General features: G+C 34.4%; 1 protein-coding gene across 1 annotated transcript in view; it reads left to right on the top strand.

Moving 5' to 3' along the window:
* Nucleotides 1-17,528, top strand: part of LOC136028305 (uncharacterized) — a gene marked incomplete at its 3' end in the record, with an annotated part of 120,299 nt that overhangs the window by 37,190 nt on the left and 65,581 nt on the right. The window contains 2 exon segments of the mRNA XM_065706066.1: nt 8,046-8,196; nt 16,382-16,564. Coding sequence (XP_065562138.1) covers nt 8,046-8,196; nt 16,382-16,564 — 334 coding nt within the window.

The following is a 17,528-nucleotide window of genomic DNA, read 5'->3' as shown; positions in this document are numbered from 1 at the left end:
ATGCTTCTTATCAGTATTCAGAGCAATAGACGAAATTCCAAATATTATTACTTTAGTCCACTCTTACTTTCATATACCAGTGCCATCGATTACCCCAGACTAGCCTATTTGAGCGGCCATGTCTTTTTAACAAACTCGTATTTTCGTCCTTCATTTTGAATTTGAGGCACCTAGCGGCACTACGGTACAACTTAGGTTCTTTTTGCGTTTATATTCGGAACCTATGTCATCGATTAACCCTTGCTTGCCTATTTGAACGGCCATGTCTTCTCATTTTGACAAACTCATATTTTCGTCCGCCATTTTGGATTTGAGGCACTTAGCGGCACTGCGGTAAAACTCGGGTTATTTTTAAGCTCATATTCGCAGCCTGTGCCATCGATTACACCATACTAGCCTGTTTGAACGGCCATTTCTTCTCATTTTGACAAATTTGTATTTTGTCTGCCATCTTGGATTTCAAGCCACCTAACGGCGTTCCGAGGAAAAATGTCGCTCGGGTGATCGAGCCATTTTAAAGAGCATACTCGAAAGTACATCTCAGCCAATTTTGGTGCTTTCCTCAAATACGGAAGTATTCTTGTGTTTTTCGACGTTTTTCGCCTGCACTAGTGATTGATTTTCGTCAAACGATAATCTTGACAGGACCTGTGCCTGTCATCATCAGGCTCAAATTTCTTGCCAGAAAATAAGATCACTAAATAAATAAAACTAAAATCACTGAAAAATACTAATAATGAGCCAAACTTAGAATTATTGTTGGGACAGAGCCCGAATTGCGGTAGGGGCATTGGTGGCCGCTATTCTAATGGATCTTGAAAAGATTGGGCCTATAAGAGGGGGCGTTGTTTTTTTTGCGAATTTTCTGTCTATGGACAATGGGTTCCCAAATTTCACTAATGTGGAATATCAAAGCTGATAACAGAAGTTGACCTCATGTGAATTGGTGCTGCAGTGACCTATTAGCTGATGAAGAGGAGTTTATCAACAATCTTCGGAACGTGATTTTTCAGTCACAGAAGCTGAAACGGGGTTCTACCATGAAGGTCCAAATTTCTATCAAATATTTCGTAATGACCACCCTTGCCATTATGGGATGACCCGCTTTTTGGTTGGTCCCAGCTGATAGGCATGAAGTGGGTTGTTAGCTGATGAAGAAAAAGTTATTAACTGTCTTCATAATGTGATTCTTTCTAACAGAAGGTGAAAAGGTGCTCTTCCATGAAGTTCTGAGTTTCTCTTAAGTCCTTTCTCATGAACCATTTCTGCTCCATTCTGAGACGAGCTTCTTTTTTTGGCCCCAGCTGGTTGGCATCAAGTGGGTTGATGCCCCAGTGAGTTATTAGCTGATGAAAAAGAAGTTATCAACAATTCTGGTAATGTGACTCTTTATACACACGTTGAATAAGTGGTAATTTATCTCCGTTTCTTCAAGTCGGCTGTTTGTTTTCTGTATACGAGTATATGGCAAAAACTGTCTTTTATTCCTGGGAAAATATTTTTTCACTATCATTAAAGGGATGTATGTTTGGTGGTTTCACTTCTTAGCTTGAGACTTCTTCAAGGTTAAATTCCTTTTAAAATCCTTCAGGAAATTGATTTCTCGTGTGTACAAGAGTATTCTTTTCCTGGAATCCCTTGACAGTTCTTTTGTTGCTTATTCCCGAAATCAGAGAGAAAGTTTCGAACCTGCCGGCTAGAATGTGGAAGTATAAATCAAAAAAGGAGGAAGCTTGTAGTTATGCAGTGGCTACTGTGTTTTTATGGCACTTGGTATCAACCAAGTGACATATAGCAATCGCAAATTCTGTCGGTCTGTCTGTCGTTCCTGGTTTTGCTACTTTAGGCACCTCCAGGTAAGCTAGGACGATGAAATTTGGCAGGCATATCAGGGACCGGACCAGGTTAAAATAGAAATAGTCGTTTTCTTAATTTGACCATCTGGGAGGGGGGAAGTGGGGGGCCCGTTAATTCGGAAAAAATAGAAAAATAGACGCATTTTTAACTTACGAACAGTTGATCAGATCTTAATGAAATTTGATGTTTGGAAGGACATTGTGTCTAAGAGCTGTGATTTTTAATCCCAACCGGATCTGGTGACATTGGGGGGGGGGGAGAGTCGGGAGGGAGGAATCTTGGAAAACACTTAGAGTGGAGGAATCGGGATGAAACTTGGTGGGAAAAATCAGCACCAGTCCTAGATAATGATTGACATAACTGGAACGGATCCGCTCTTTTTGGGGTAGTTGGGGGGGGGGGCTAATTCTGAAAAATTAGAAAAAAATGAGGTATTTTTAACTTACGAACGGGTGATCGAAACTCAATGAAATTTGACATTTAGAAGGATATCGTGTCTCAGAGCTCTTATTTTGAATCCCGACCAGATCTTGTGACATTGGGGGGGGGATTTGGGAGGGGGAAACCTAAAATCTTGGAAAACACTTAGAGGGGAGGGATCTGGATGAAACTTAATGGGAAAAATAAGCAGAAGTCTTAGATACGTGATTTAAATAATTGGAACGGATCCGCTCTAATGGGGGGGGGGGGGGTTAATTCTGAAAAATTAGAAAAAATTACGTATTTTTAACTTACGAAGGAGTGATCGGATCTTCATGAAACTTCATATTTAGAAGGACCTCGTAACTCAGATCTCTTATTTTAAATCTCAACCGGGTCTTGCGTCATTGGAGGGGGCAGTTGGGGAGGACCGGTAATCTTATTAAATACTTAAAGTGGAGAGATCAGGATGAAACTGGGTGGGAAGAATAAAATCCTGTCTAAGATACGTGAATGACATAACTGGACCGGATCTGCTCTCTTTGGTGGAGTTGGGGGGGGGGGTAATTTTGAAAATTAAGGCATATTTAACTTACGAAAGGGTGACCAGATCTTAATTAAATTTGATATTTAGAAGTATCTTGTGCTTTGAAGCTCTAATTTTACATTCTGACCAGATCCTGTGACATTGGGGGGAGTTGGAGGGAGAAACCGGAATTCTTGGAAAACGTAAAAATTGGGGTATTTTTATCTTATGAATAGGTGATCGGACCTTAATAAATTTGATATTTAGAAGTAATTCATGTCTCAGGGCTCTTATTTCAAATCTCGACTAGATCTGTTGATATTGGAGAGAGTTGGAAGGGGAAATCTTGGAAAACGCTCCGAGTGGAGGAATCGGGATGAAGCTTGGTGGATAGAATAACCAAATGTTCTTGATACTTGATTGACTTAACCGTACTGGATTCGCTCTCTTTGGGGGAGTTGGGGGGAGGGGTTCAGTAATTTGGCGAGTTTGGTGCTTCTGGACGTGCTAGGACGATGAAAATTGGTAGGCGTGTCATGGAGCTGTACAAATTGACTTGATAAAGTCGTTTTCCCAGATTCGACCATCTGGGGGGGCCAAAGGGAGAGGAAAAATTAGAATAAATCAGATATTTATAGCTTACGAGTGGATGATCGGATCTTAATGAATTTTGATATTTAGAAGGGCATCGTGACTCAGAGCTCTTATTTTAAATCCTGACCCGCATTAAGCCTCTGATTTTCCTTTTAAATCAATCTATTGATTCTTAGAATTTTGTTAGAGCTCATGCTATATGAGCTCTTGGCTCTTAGCTCTTCTTGCCTCTTCACAAGTGCCATATGAGCTCTTGGCTCTTGTTCTATTTATTTTATTTTTTTTTACCATATTTGTGGTCTTTTCTTTTGGATATATAAATTGATTGTCTCGTTATTACTGTTATTGTGATGATTGTGAGAAGTTTCACAGAGATGATATAAAGGGAAAATCTTTTTTAGTTACTGGAGAGGAAGAGAGTAATTTTCCCCCGTTTTTATAAAATGGTTGTCAAAGTACCAAAATCCTTGGCACCAAACAAAGAGCATTAGTTGAAGTTGACTGTTTCTCTGAGATAAATATTCTCCTTTACGGTTTGAACCCACAAAAATCTCAGCTACGAATGTCTCATAAATGAAGACAAAAAGTTGTTCTAAAAAAGAAAAAGGAAATTCGAGATCTAAAGTTTTCGGGCTATGTAATTCATCAGTGTGGCCTTGAGAATCGAGGGTCGAGGGAACCCTTAAGGGTTTAAGGGTTTTAAGGATATTGGTATCAATGGTTCTTGGTGCTTATCACCCTTCAGCCGGTAAATACCCCTTTCCATGGAAAACAACCATCCGCAGAAAAGGTCTCCCCACGGAAAACACCCCCTAATGGAAAATACCCCCCTTCCCTCTCCTGAGGAAAATAAGGCTTTCCAACTTTGAAAATTTTACTTGTGGTGTTTTTTTTATGGGGTTAAGGACTTTTTGTGCTTGTTTATCACACCCACTCACTCAAGTTTACGCTGTTTAAAAATCGAGAACTTCCTGCTTAGCGTGAGACAAGACAAAGACAAGTGACAGAATAGATGGAAATATATAATTTGAGCTATATACTCGCATATAAGGCGGGCGGTAAAGTATTTGAACAGTCTGAAGTCAGAAAACAATTCTTAGTAACAATGAATAATTATACGTAATACATTTTGCATGCAGAGCAGCTATACTTTACCCCCCCCCCGCCTAATGTGCAAATATAGCCTATAGCCCAAATTTGTTTCAAAGGTAACGAAGAAAGTAACAAAAAAACCGGTTTGTTCTCGGGTGAGTGGCGTATAATTCACAAGTACCTGCAATTTTCATGAAGAGAGAGCCGGATTTCTCGGTATTGAAGATGATCAGAAATATATAAAAAAAGGAATCAACTGAAAGTAAGGAGCAACATCAAAACTTGAAACGAACATAAATTATTACGTATATGAAAGGGGTTGCGTTCTCCTCAAAATATCGCTCTTTACGCAAAAGTTTTTTTTCTAGAATTTTAGAACAAAACTATTTATTCTAATTAAACGACCATGGTGTTTCAGGAATCGTTCTTAAAGAGCTAGGAACGAGTAAGGTCTCGTGGAAGGGACAACTCCTTTCATTTACGTAATAATTTCTGCTCGTTTTGATGTTGCTCCTTACTTTCAGTTGAAAAAACTCTTTTTCTAAATTTAATTTCCGATCGTTTTTATGACACTTGGTATTAACCAAGTGACATATAGCGATCGCAAATTATGTCGGTTTGTCGGGTCAATTTGTCTGTTGGTCTGTCTGTCCCAGTTTTGCTTGTTTAGGTACTTGCAGATAAGTTGGGACGATGAAATTTGGCAGGCATATCAGGGACCAGACTAGATTAAATTAAAAATAGTCGTATTCCCGATTCGACCATCTGGGGCGGGAGTGGGGGGGGGGGACGGTTGATTCGGAAAATTTGAAAAAATGAAGTATTTTTAATTTACAAACGGGTCATCGGATCTTAATAAAAAAAATTATTTAGAATTTTTAAATCTCGACCGGATCCAGTGACATTGGGGAGGAGTTGAATGGGAAAACTTAAAATCTTGGAAAACGCTTAGAGTGGAGGGATTGGAATGAGACCCCGATTTCATCCCGAAATATAAGCACATTAATGGTCGGAAATATAAGCACAAGTCTTAGATACGTAAATGAAATAATTGGAACGGATCTGCTCTCTATTGGGAAGTTGGGGGGAGGAGGAGGAGGAGGGTTAATTCTGAAAAATTAAAAAAATGAGGTATTCTTAACTTACGAAGGAGTGGTAGGATCTTAATGAAATTTCATATTTAGAAGGAACTCGTAACTCAGATCTCTTAGTTAAAATCCCAGCCGGATCTAGTGTCATTGGGGGAAGTTGAGGTGGGGGGAACCAAAAATCTTGGAAAAGGCTTAGAGTGGAGGGATCAGGATGAAACTAGGTGGAAAGGATAAGCACAAGTCCAAGATATATGGCTGACATAATTGGAACTGATCCATTCTCTTTGGAGAGCTGGGGGGGGGGGCAATTCGGAAAATTTAGAAAAATGAGGCATTTGTAACTTACGAACGGGTGATCAGATCTTAATGAAATTTGATATTTAGAAAAAGCTTGTAATTCAGAGCTCTTATTCTAAATCAGGACCTGATCCGGTGACATTAGGGGGAGTTGAAGGGAGAAAGCGGAAATCTTGGAAAACGTGAAAATTGAGGTATCTTTATCTTACGAATGGGTGATCAGATCTTAATGAAACTTGATATATAGAAAGATTTTATTTCACAGATGCTCTATTTTCAATTCGAATCTGATCTGGGGACATGGGGGGTTGGAGGGGGGAAACAGAAATCTTGAAAACGCTTGAATGGAGAGTGGAGAAATCGGGATGAAACTTGATGGGAAGAATAAGCTCAAGTTATAGATATGTGATTGACATTATTGGAATGGATCCGTTCTCTTTGGGGGAGTTAGGGTGGGGGTGCTAATTCAGAAAAATTAGAATAATTGAGGTATTTTAACTTAAGAACGAGTGACCGGATCTTAATGAAATTTGATTTTTAGAGTGAACTTATGTCTCACAGCTTTTATTTTAAATCCTGACCAGATTCGGTGACATTGGGGGGAGTTGGAAAGGGAAACCGGAAATCTTGGAAAGCGCTTAGAGTGGAGAAATAGGGATGCAACTTGGTGGGTAGAATAAGCAAATGTCATAGATATGTGATTGACGTAACCAGACTGGATCCGCTCTCTTTGGAGGAGTTATGGGGGATCCAGTACTTTGGCGAGTTTGGTGCTTCTGGACGTGCTAGGACAATGAAAATTGGTAGGCGTGTCAGGGACCTGCACAAATTTGCTTGATAAAGTCGTTTCCCCCGATTTGACCTTCTGGGAGAATGAAGGGAGAGGAAAAATTGGAAAAAATGAGGTATATTCAACTTACGGGTGGGTGATCGGGTCTTAATGAATTCTGATATATAGAAGGATCTCGTGTTTCTGAGCTCTTATTTTAAATCCTGACCGGCACTAAGCCTCTGATTTTCCATTTAAATCAATCTGTTGATTCTTAGAATTTTGTATGAGCTCTTGCAATACGAGCTCTTGGTGTTTGGCTCTTCTGGCGTCGTCACAAGTGCCATATGAGCTCTTAGCTCTTGTTAAATAATTCCAGGACTATCCATAAAATATTTCGGTGCTTTTGCATTATGCGACACTCACTTGAGAACAAACCGGTTTCTTTGTTAGTTTCTTCGTTACTTTAGATACAAGTTTCGGTAATATATTTGCATATTAGGGGGAGGAGGTAAAGTATAGCGGTTCTGCATGTAATAAGTGTTAGGTGAAATTATTCTGCATATTACGAAGCAAGATTTGTTTTCTGAGTAAAAATTGTCCGAATGCTTTACCCTCCCCTCCCTCTATGTGCAAATATATAGCCCAAATTATGTATTTCTCATCTATTCTGTCACTTGTCTTAGTCTTTTTTCACCCTAAGCTGAAAGAATCTAACGAAGAAACGGGTTTGTTCTCGATTTTTACACAGCGTAAACTTGAGTGTGTAGGGTGTAATACACTTTACAAAAATTCTCTATCCCTACGAAAAAAAAACTCAATCTAAAATTTTCAAATTTGGAAAGCCTTATTTTCCACGGAGGGGAGTATTTTCTGGGGGGTAAACGCCGGCCGCCCTTGTCAACGTATCTAGTATCAATTATCAGCATGTTGTAATACTGTACACATTTATTTAATATACCTTGTGGATGTTTTTATTGATATAAGTATTTTATATCGTTATGTATTGTAAACGTCCGTTATGTAAACGTCCATCAATAGAAGTTTTTTTCGCAAGGAACTTACGCAAAATAGGTTGAGATTTTTTTTTTGGCTCCTAGAACCAGCACTTGTACTTGCATGATATATCCCTGCAGCTCAAGAAGTGAATTTATGTTAATCCTAATAAAACGTATCTAAGTGGGATAAAAATATAATACTTTGGATACAATTTCGGGCTATATATTGGCACATTAGTGTGGTGGGGTGGGGATAAAGTACAGTGGTTCTGCATGTAAAATCTCTTTGCTACAATTATTCTTATATTATGAAGTAAGAATTGTTTTCTGACTTCGCAATGTCCAAATACTTTATCAAGTACTCCAGCCTTTTATAAATTTAGTCACTACTTTTTTTTCAGGGAGAGAGTATAAGAAGTAATATCGCCATGATCGAATCAAGTTTGGACGAAATCAAGGAGATTTTAGATCCACTGCTTACTCGAATACATATCCTAGAAATTCTTGAATTCCTTCTGCCTTGGATACGAAGGACATATGAAGAGTTAAAAGGTGAGCTGGGAAACAAAAAAAGAAAAAAACTTTTCTTAACGAAAAAAAAAAGACGAATAGAACGAACACTAAATATATATATTTAGTGTTAATACTAAATATATATATATATATATATATATATATATATATATATATATATATATATATATATATATATATATATATATATATAAATATATATATATATATATATATATATATATTTATATATATATATATATATATATATATATATATATATATATATATATATATATATATATATATAATATATATATATATAATATATATATATATATATATATATATATATATATATATATATATATATATATATATATATATATATATATATATATATATATATATATATATATATATATATAGATATATATATATATATAGATATATATATATATATATATAGATATATATATATATATATATATATATATATATATATATATATATATATATATATATATATATATATATATATATATATATATATATATATAACGAAAAGAGAAATCACCAATGCAACAGCACAAACACATTAAAAAAAAAAAGAGACAGAAGGAGAAAAGGAAGACTGTTTTCCTAAATTAGTGATTAATATAGACCAGCACTTGAATGAGGCCATAATCATCCATACAATCACATAGGTCAAACAACATAGCAATACACAATCAACCATAAAGAATAATCCATGGACAGACAGTCATGTCGTCAATAAGTATAAGTCGTCATTTACCATACAATAAAAACATTAAAGACAAATAATTCAAAGGCAACAACCCAACACAAGGGCTCATCAGGAGAATACACTTGCCTGTGCCTATAGGGTTTCGGCACCTTAAATTCTCTACCCAGTCAAGTGTTGTGCCTACCACAGAATACCTATGGTATCCCCGTGTCAGGTATCACCCCCAAAATTTATGCCTATTTAAAAAAAAACAACAAAAAAACAAGCAAATGTAGAACAACCAAGTAACACCAAAACAAACTTATCCTGTTAATATATTCCCCTGTTTAGCAGCAGTAGGTAAACTAAATGTGATAAATTTTACCAAATCACAAATATTAACTTTTTGCAAAAAAACCTGAATGAACTAAAACAATTATAGATTTCAACAGTACCATGTGGCTATTTTTGAAAAATCCATTCTTTTAGATATACAATTCACAAAAAAAATGGCGCTGCATCAACTTTTCGCAAACCAAAGAAATTAACCAAAAATTTCCCTAAGTATTTCTAGATAATTCTTTTGGTATTTATTTAAAAGTTCGTTATAATGAAAACTAAATTTTTAAAATTGCCAAGTTAATTTATTTGCAGAAAAACCTCTTAATTTCAATTTTTGGCTTAAGATTTTACATCTATTTTTAAAATCAATATAATTACTTCAAATCCTTGGATATCGAAGTAACTGTGAGAAAAACGCCGAATATGTCATATTTGAGTGTATATTACTTTCAGGGAACGGGAAATTAATCACTTCAAAATCAAAATCATCTGTTTTATTATACATTTTAAAACTTAGTTTATTATTATCAGAAATGTTAATATTTAAATCAAAGAAATGATCTTCAAGACCAGCGCCATGACTAGGTTCAAGAGTAAGCTCTGATGGATATATATTTTTAGAAATATCAATTAAGTCCCTACAATTTAAGACCAAAATATCATTTAAATATCTTTTGTTATTTGACAAAACATGTTTTAAATTATTGTAATTATTCTTATCCATCATATAATTATATTCTAGTTGACTTAAAAATAAGTCAGCTATAAATGGGCTGGCATTCCCCTCCATGGGAATTCCCACAATTTGCTTGTACAAATGACCATTGAATCTTATATAAGTATTATATAAAACAAATTCTAATAAATCAAAAATCATATCCAAGCTGTAACAATTCAAGTTAACTGTAGTCTTAAAGCAATTTGTCCATATAGCTTTTTTATTATGAGTGTCTATTTTTAAGAAACTCTTACTAGATAAGAGGAAAGATTTCTTGATAATCGTTTTTAAATTATCTAACACTACATTAAGTGATCAATTAGTATACATTGTCGCAAAATCAAAAGACTCAATTCTTTTAGCTGAAACCATTGTTAAAGAATCTATCACCTGCAGTGAATTATTAACACTCCAATATGGATTAAAATTCGAAAATTTTTTAATGCCAGAACAATAGATTTTAAGCTTATTTATAATTTCCTTTAAAATTAAAGAGAGGTCAGTAGCAGCAATGCGGGTTGGACATTTAGCTGCTCCAGCAATAAACCGTGGTTTAGGGGGATTCTTATGAAATTTTATATATATTTTAATATGAAATTTATTTCATATTAAATTTCATTCTTATGAAATTTTATATATATATATATATATATATATATATATATATATATATATATATATATATATATATATATATATATATATATATATATATATATATATATATATATATATATATATATATATATATATGTATGTATATAAATAACGCTGCAAACATAGCCTGAAGTGGCCTCCCTCCGCTTGCTGTGTTTGTTACAGATAGAGCTCGGGCTTTGACTCTCACATGATTTTTATCATGATGTGATAATTCTGTATAGTTTTCATTTTCATGGTTCCAAACAGTGATGCAATCTCGTCAAAAGTCTGGGGGCTGGGGAAGTTTGGAGCCAAATTTCCCGAATAAAGTGAAAATGATATTGAAAGCTGAAAATGTGCCTAATTAAGTTTGAATTATTACACGACTCTATTTCTGCTCGTTTTAGGTTTTAATATTGTTCTTTACTTAATGATATAAAGATATAATTGATTTTTTTAAATTTAGTTTCTAATCGTTTTCAGTTGACAGATTTATTTTGTTAGTAAAAAATACTAATTTTTGCGTAAGTAAATTTAATATACTCCACATTCGAACGGGTTTCCAAATGGGTTTTATGGATTTTTTAAAATTAATTTTTTTTTTTCAGTTGATAGTTTTATTTTTGTAGTAAAATTGCGCCTTGCTGAAAAAATAAACAAACTAATGATCGTGGATTGTTTGTGTAAATGACATATACTGACATTTCATCCAGGTTTTGATGATTTTTTATTTGGAAAGTAAGATAGGGGGAGACATTTCAAACGTATTTTGTTTTCAGTAAAGTGCAGATTGTGTTCAAATTGTGAAGGCATAGGGGTTATCAGCCCGACTCATGTTATTTTGTGTATGTTTTGAGCTTGACTCGGCTATTTTTCGTAATTTCTGTTTGTTTTGAGTTTCATTTATTTGACACTGGTGCTGTAATTGGAGTGCAAGGGAGAGGACTTCTCTCTTCATGCATCTAGTAAAAACATTTCAAACAAGTAAAAACAAATTGAAAACATTTTAAATGTATTTTGTTTTCATTAAAGTGCAAATTGTGTTCTGGTCTTAAGAAGGCACATGGGTTGTGAGCCCTACTAATGTTAATTTTTGCTCGTTTTGAGTTTGAATCGGCTATTTATCGCAATCTCTATTCGTTTTGACTTTCCCTTATTCGTTGGTAGTGATTGGTGGTAGTTTTACGCTTGGAAGATTATATGACTTTAATTTTGCTCATTCTTGGCTCTTTACTTTTGTCGAAAAAGTTTTTTAAATTAATTTCTGGTCGTTTTTCATTGGCTTAGTCTTTTCCATGGGAAGAATAACATTGTCTATCTTATCAGTTTTCTTCTACAAGAATCCATAGTATGGGCTGCTATTTGTATGCTGGAGAAACCTTTAACAACAATTTTTAATCCTGATACAAACAGTATTTTTTAATTTAATTATAGAGCTTCTGAAAATTACCTCAAAAATAGAACTTGATACCATTCCCAAAAGATTCTTTCTATACTCTTTGACAATCTGGATTCACGTACACTCTTTTTATTTATTTGGATTGTGAGAGCAGAAGCAGCAATAGCAGTATCCCCAAAAGTTTCAACTTAATACCCCCAGTCGTTCTCTATATATTTCTCAGGTGTCTTATTGGCAACCATTTAACACAATGCCATTTGATTTATTTTTAAAGCAACATTTATTTTTAAAGCATAGTGGGCCAATTGCATAATTGTTGGAGGTTCACATGCCTAATATCCCTAAATATATCTAACGAACAATAGGTAACTAATGGTAATGCTGGACCGTTCTACTATACTGAACAAAATGGCTGTCTCAAAATTTTGACTGGACACGTTTGGAAAATGAATGGGCTTGAGAGAAGGGCTGCTTGCCTTCCAAACTCTTGTTACTCTCAAAAAGGGAACCCAACAGTCTTGCTGTAATTGGAGTGCAAGGGGGAGGAGTTCTCTCTTCATATATCTTATAAAAACATTTTAAACTAGTAAAAACAAATTGAAAACATTATAAATGTATTTCGTTTTCTGTTAAGTCCAAATCATGTTCTGGTCTTGAGAAGGAATGTGGGTTGGCATCCCTACTCAGGTTAACTTTTGCTCGTTTTGAGTTTGACTCGGTTATTTATTGTATGATTTAAATAAACAAATATGTTTGATATATTTTGACCTATTCAGCTTTCAGAAATTGAAATTCTCAAAACTTTAGGGAATATATATCAGTATCAGACAGTCCGTGGTAACGAACTCTAGTAAGGAGCCAACCGGCTCAATAGTAACCGAAACTCTAAATAATTGAATTTCGATACCAATAGTTACATCAAAAGAATCGCATTTCAATGCTGATTTTGAATATATAAGTTTCATCAAGTTGAATCAAAGTTACCGATCAAAAGCTACGAGCCATATAAAATTTGCCTTATTTTAGAAAATAGGGGAAAACACCCCCTAAAAGTCATACAATCTGACCGAAAATTACACCATCAGGTTCAACGTATCAGAGAACCTTAATGTAGAAGTTTCAAGCTCCTATCCTCAAAAATGTGAAATTTCACATTTTTTTGCTAGAAGAAAGATCACGGATGCGTCTTTATTTTTTTTATATATATTTTTTCAAGGGGTAATCGTATTGATTCAGTGGTCCTAGAATTTTGCGAGAGTGCTTATTTTACCGAAAATTAAAAGTTCTAGTGCCCTTTTTAGATAACCAAAAATTGGATGGAACTTAAGCCCCCTCCCACGCTCATTTTCCCCCAAAGTTACCGGATCAAAATGCTGATATAGCCATTTCATTCATCATAGTCGAAAGCCATATAGCCATTTTATTCATTATAGTCGAAAGCCTAATAACTATGTCTATGGGGACGACAAACTCCCCCACAGTCCCCATGGGAGGGGCTGCAAGTTACAAACTTTGACCAGTATTTACATATAGTAATGGTTATTGGGAAGTGTACTGACGTTTTCAGGAGGAGTTTTTTGGTTTGGAGGGGGGAGAAGTTGAGGAGGGGGTAACGTGGGAGGATCTTTCCATTAAAAAACAATGTTATTTAGAAAAACAATGAAAACATAAATATGAAAAGTTTTTTCAACTGAAAATAAGCAGCAGCATTAAAACTTAAAACGAACAGAAATTATTATGCATATAGGGGGTTCACCTCCTCGGTAATACCTCGCTCTTTACGCTAAAGAATTTTTTGTAATATCAACTGGTTATTCTACGACCTTTGTGATTCAGTGGTCATTCTTAAGAAATTGGGACGAAATTTAAGCTTTAGTGTAAAGAGCGAGGTATTGACGAGGGGGTGAACCCCCTCATATACATAATAAAAACATACGAATATAGAAGTTCGTTACGAAAGTTACTTTGCAAGTTACGTATATTTTTTACTAATGAAAACGTTCGTAAAAAAATAAAAGTTTTAGTTGCCTTTTTAAGTAATCAAAAAATTGGAGGGCAACTAGACCTCCTCTCCCCCTCCTTTTTTCTCAAAATCTTCTGATTAAAACTATGAGAAAGCCATTTAGCCAAAAAAAAAATAAATATACAAATTTCGTTTTAATTATTTATGTGCGGAGAGCCAAAATCAAAGCATGCATTAATTCAGAAACGTTTAGAAATTAAATTAAAAAAAACAAAACAAGTTTTTTTAACTGAAAGTAAGGAGCGAGATTAAAACTTGAAACGAACAGAAATTACTCCGTATATGAAAGGGACTTTTCCTCCTCAACGCCCCGCTCTTTACACTAAAGTTTTTTATAGTTTTAAAAATTAGAGTTAAGAGAAAGAGTCAAACTTTAGCGTAAAGAGTGGGGCGTTGAAAAAGGAAAAGTCCCTTTCATATACGGATGAATTTCTGTTCGTTTTAAGTTTTAATCTCGCTCCTTACTTTCAGTTAAAAAAAACCTTGTTTTTTTTATTAATATGTACACTAAACTGACAGTTCACATCCATTTTTTTCAGTAAAGCGTAAATTATGTTCAGGTCTTGAAAAGGTATAAGGGTTGTCAAAGACATAATTTCCAGACCTTTCAACTAAACTAAACAAAATGGGTATTTCAAAATTTTGATTATATGTGCTTTGGGAATTGATGGGCATGGGAGGGAGAGGGGCTTGTTGTCCTCTACTCACTTTTTACTATTAAAAAGGGCACTATTCCTTTCAATTTCCAATCGAACGAACCTTTTTCGAAGTTTTCATCCTCAAAGACATAATTTCCGGACCTTTCAAGTGCGTTAAAAAAAATAGATTTATCAAAGAAAATGTGGATGTCTTTGGGGAAATGGTGGGCGTGGGAGGGAGGCTAGTTGCCTTCCAATCACTTTTGACTATTATAAAGGGCATTCACCCTTTCAATTTTCAATCGGATGAGCTGTTTTTGAAGTTTCTTCGACAAAATATGGCCATCTCAAAATTTCTATCAGATTCATTTTGGGAAAATACGAGTTGTGGGGGTGGTATTCACCCTCCAATCACTCTGAATCTTAAAATGGCACTAGAACTTCTGATTACGAATCCAATGAGCCCGCTTCGAATTCTATACGATAACCCTTTCAATATTTACTTTATATGTCTCCAGGGCATAACTTACAACTCGCTTTGAGGGCCGTTGGAGAATTTTCATCCTCTTGGACATAATTTCTGGACCTTTCAATTACGTTGAACGAAGTGGGTTTCTAAAAAAATTTTGTATGTGTTTGGGTGAGAGTAGGGCGTGGGAGGGAGGTTACTTGCCATCTAATCACTTGACTATTGAAAAGGGCTCATGCTCTTTCAATTTCCGATCGAATGAGCTGGGGTCTGATGCACCAATCGGGTAAGGGTAGCAATTGCCCGCCTATATGTTTAAAAATAAATTTTGGTATTTTCATTAAAAAAAAAGATAGAAAATGCCCCACCCCCTCTCCACACATTGGAGAACACCTTTTTTAGTAACTTAAAAAAAAATAATCCAAAATAATACTTTATTTTTAGTACAAAAAAAAATGCAGGATATACTTTAGATTATGTTTAGTTTAACAAAATCATGTTCACCTATCCCAAAATGCGACCCACCCTCTCCAAATTTGAGGGTGGTTAGGACTACGCTCCAGAAATTTCAATAATTAGCTGTCCAAAAAAATGAACCTTTTCGTATCCCTTTCCCTATAGGTAAACTCGTCCAGTCCCCACCCCTCAATTTTTAAGGTTGGTCAGAAATACCCTCCATAAACGTTAAAATCAGTGGCCTGAAATTGTACCTTTTTCATTTTTATACTGCTCATGCAAATTAGCCTAAACCATACAATTCGTAGATTTGTTTATTTTTCTGTTTGAGTTACATTAAAAAAAAAAAAATAATAAAAAGCTTACAAAGTGTTCTTGTGACGACTGCGGCATGTTTGCTTTATGTTAGCTTGTAGTTCTCTTAGTTGAGTTTCATTTCTTATATTTTATACACTTTTGCGTTGTTTCTGTTTATATAATTTTTGCGAATAAAAATAAACATGAATATGATATATAAAAGATTTCCGAGACCACACTGACTCATCATGACAAAACACAAAATCTCAAAGAAAAGAAGAACGAGGACTATTGCCCTTTCATCGTTCCTGAGAAAGGGTCATCATATAAGTTTTGTTTTAAGGTTTTTTTTTTATCAGTTATTCTGCACTGAGGACGGTCAAGCAGAGGTCTTGACCGAAATATTTGTATAATTTTTAATTTGTTCACTGGCTGTTTATTGTCCCCGTTTTTCTTTTCTTTGCGACTTTGTGTTTTGTAATATGGTATATAAAGGTTTTTTTTTCATTTTTTTAGGTTTCAGAAAGAAACATTCAAAATTATGGCTTCAAAAAGATTGTGGCTTCAGAAAGAAACGCTTCGAAATGGCTTCAAAATTGTGGTGGCATTTCTATTCTGTTTTGAGAAGATATAATCGAGCCCAACTAGAACACAGAAAAGGATGCCAACGTTTTATCAAAACTCTTTTGATTTTTTACAGTAAGAAATAGCACATTTTAATATCAATTTTTTCATTGCTTTAATTTTTATGTTTTCTAAACTTTTTTAGATATATGGATTTAATTTAGATATCGTTGGGATAACAGTTGCTTCAAATATCCGTGATTTTTGAAAAAGTCGAAAAAAGTGATTCATTAGAAATTAGAAAGTGAAAGTGAAAAAAGAAATAATCGCGCGGAATTGATGAGCTTTGTGGCTTGCACTTACTTTACGGTACTGCACTTTTAGTGCATTTTAGCTTTTTAAAGAAATGCCGTATTTAGCAAAAAGATTTCGGAAGAAAACCTTTGCTATGGCCTAAAACTCATTATGTAAAGTTAGTGCATAATGGATTATGGTTTCTTTTCTTTCTTTCAGGTTCTTAGAATGATGTTTCTATTGAGACATCTAAACGCAATGTGTTGGACAAAAGCTATTCCCTGATTTAAAATTAAATATATCCGTAAGAAATCAAATAAGTAAATAAATCATTGGTTTCCATACACCAAGTTTGTAAGTCTCAAAATATTTCTTTTTCATTCAGAAACAGTAAAAAAAAAGAAAAAAAGAGAAAAATTGTCAAAATTTTATCTATGCTACAAGAGCGTATCCAGAAACATGGTACTGGGTGTTCCCCATTCTCTTCCCCAAAAGAATGCTCTAACATGTGAATTCGCCGTAAAAATATTGGTTAGAAGACTATTTTTATTAATAAAACTAAAAATATTTCTCTGACTCATAAACTAATCTTAAATATCAAACAGTTGGTGGTAATGAACTGTTGTAAGGAGCGACTCGGCTCAATAGTAAACGAAACTCTGAAAAACGGAATTTTAATACCAATACTTACATCAAAAGAATCAGATTTTAAAATTGATTTTAAATATATAAGTTTTATCAAATTTAGTCTTACCCATCAAAAGTTACGAGACTGAGAAAATTTGCTTTAATTTAGAAAATAGGG

This window comes from Artemia franciscana, chromosome 6 (assembly GCF_032884065.1).
Source record: "Artemia franciscana chromosome 6, ASM3288406v1, whole genome shotgun sequence".
In the NCBI taxonomy this organism is placed as follows: Eukaryota; Metazoa; Arthropoda; class Branchiopoda; order Anostraca; family Artemiidae; genus Artemia; species Artemia franciscana.
Note: the sequence above shows the minus strand (reverse complement) of the source record. Positions and strands in the feature narration are given on the sequence as shown.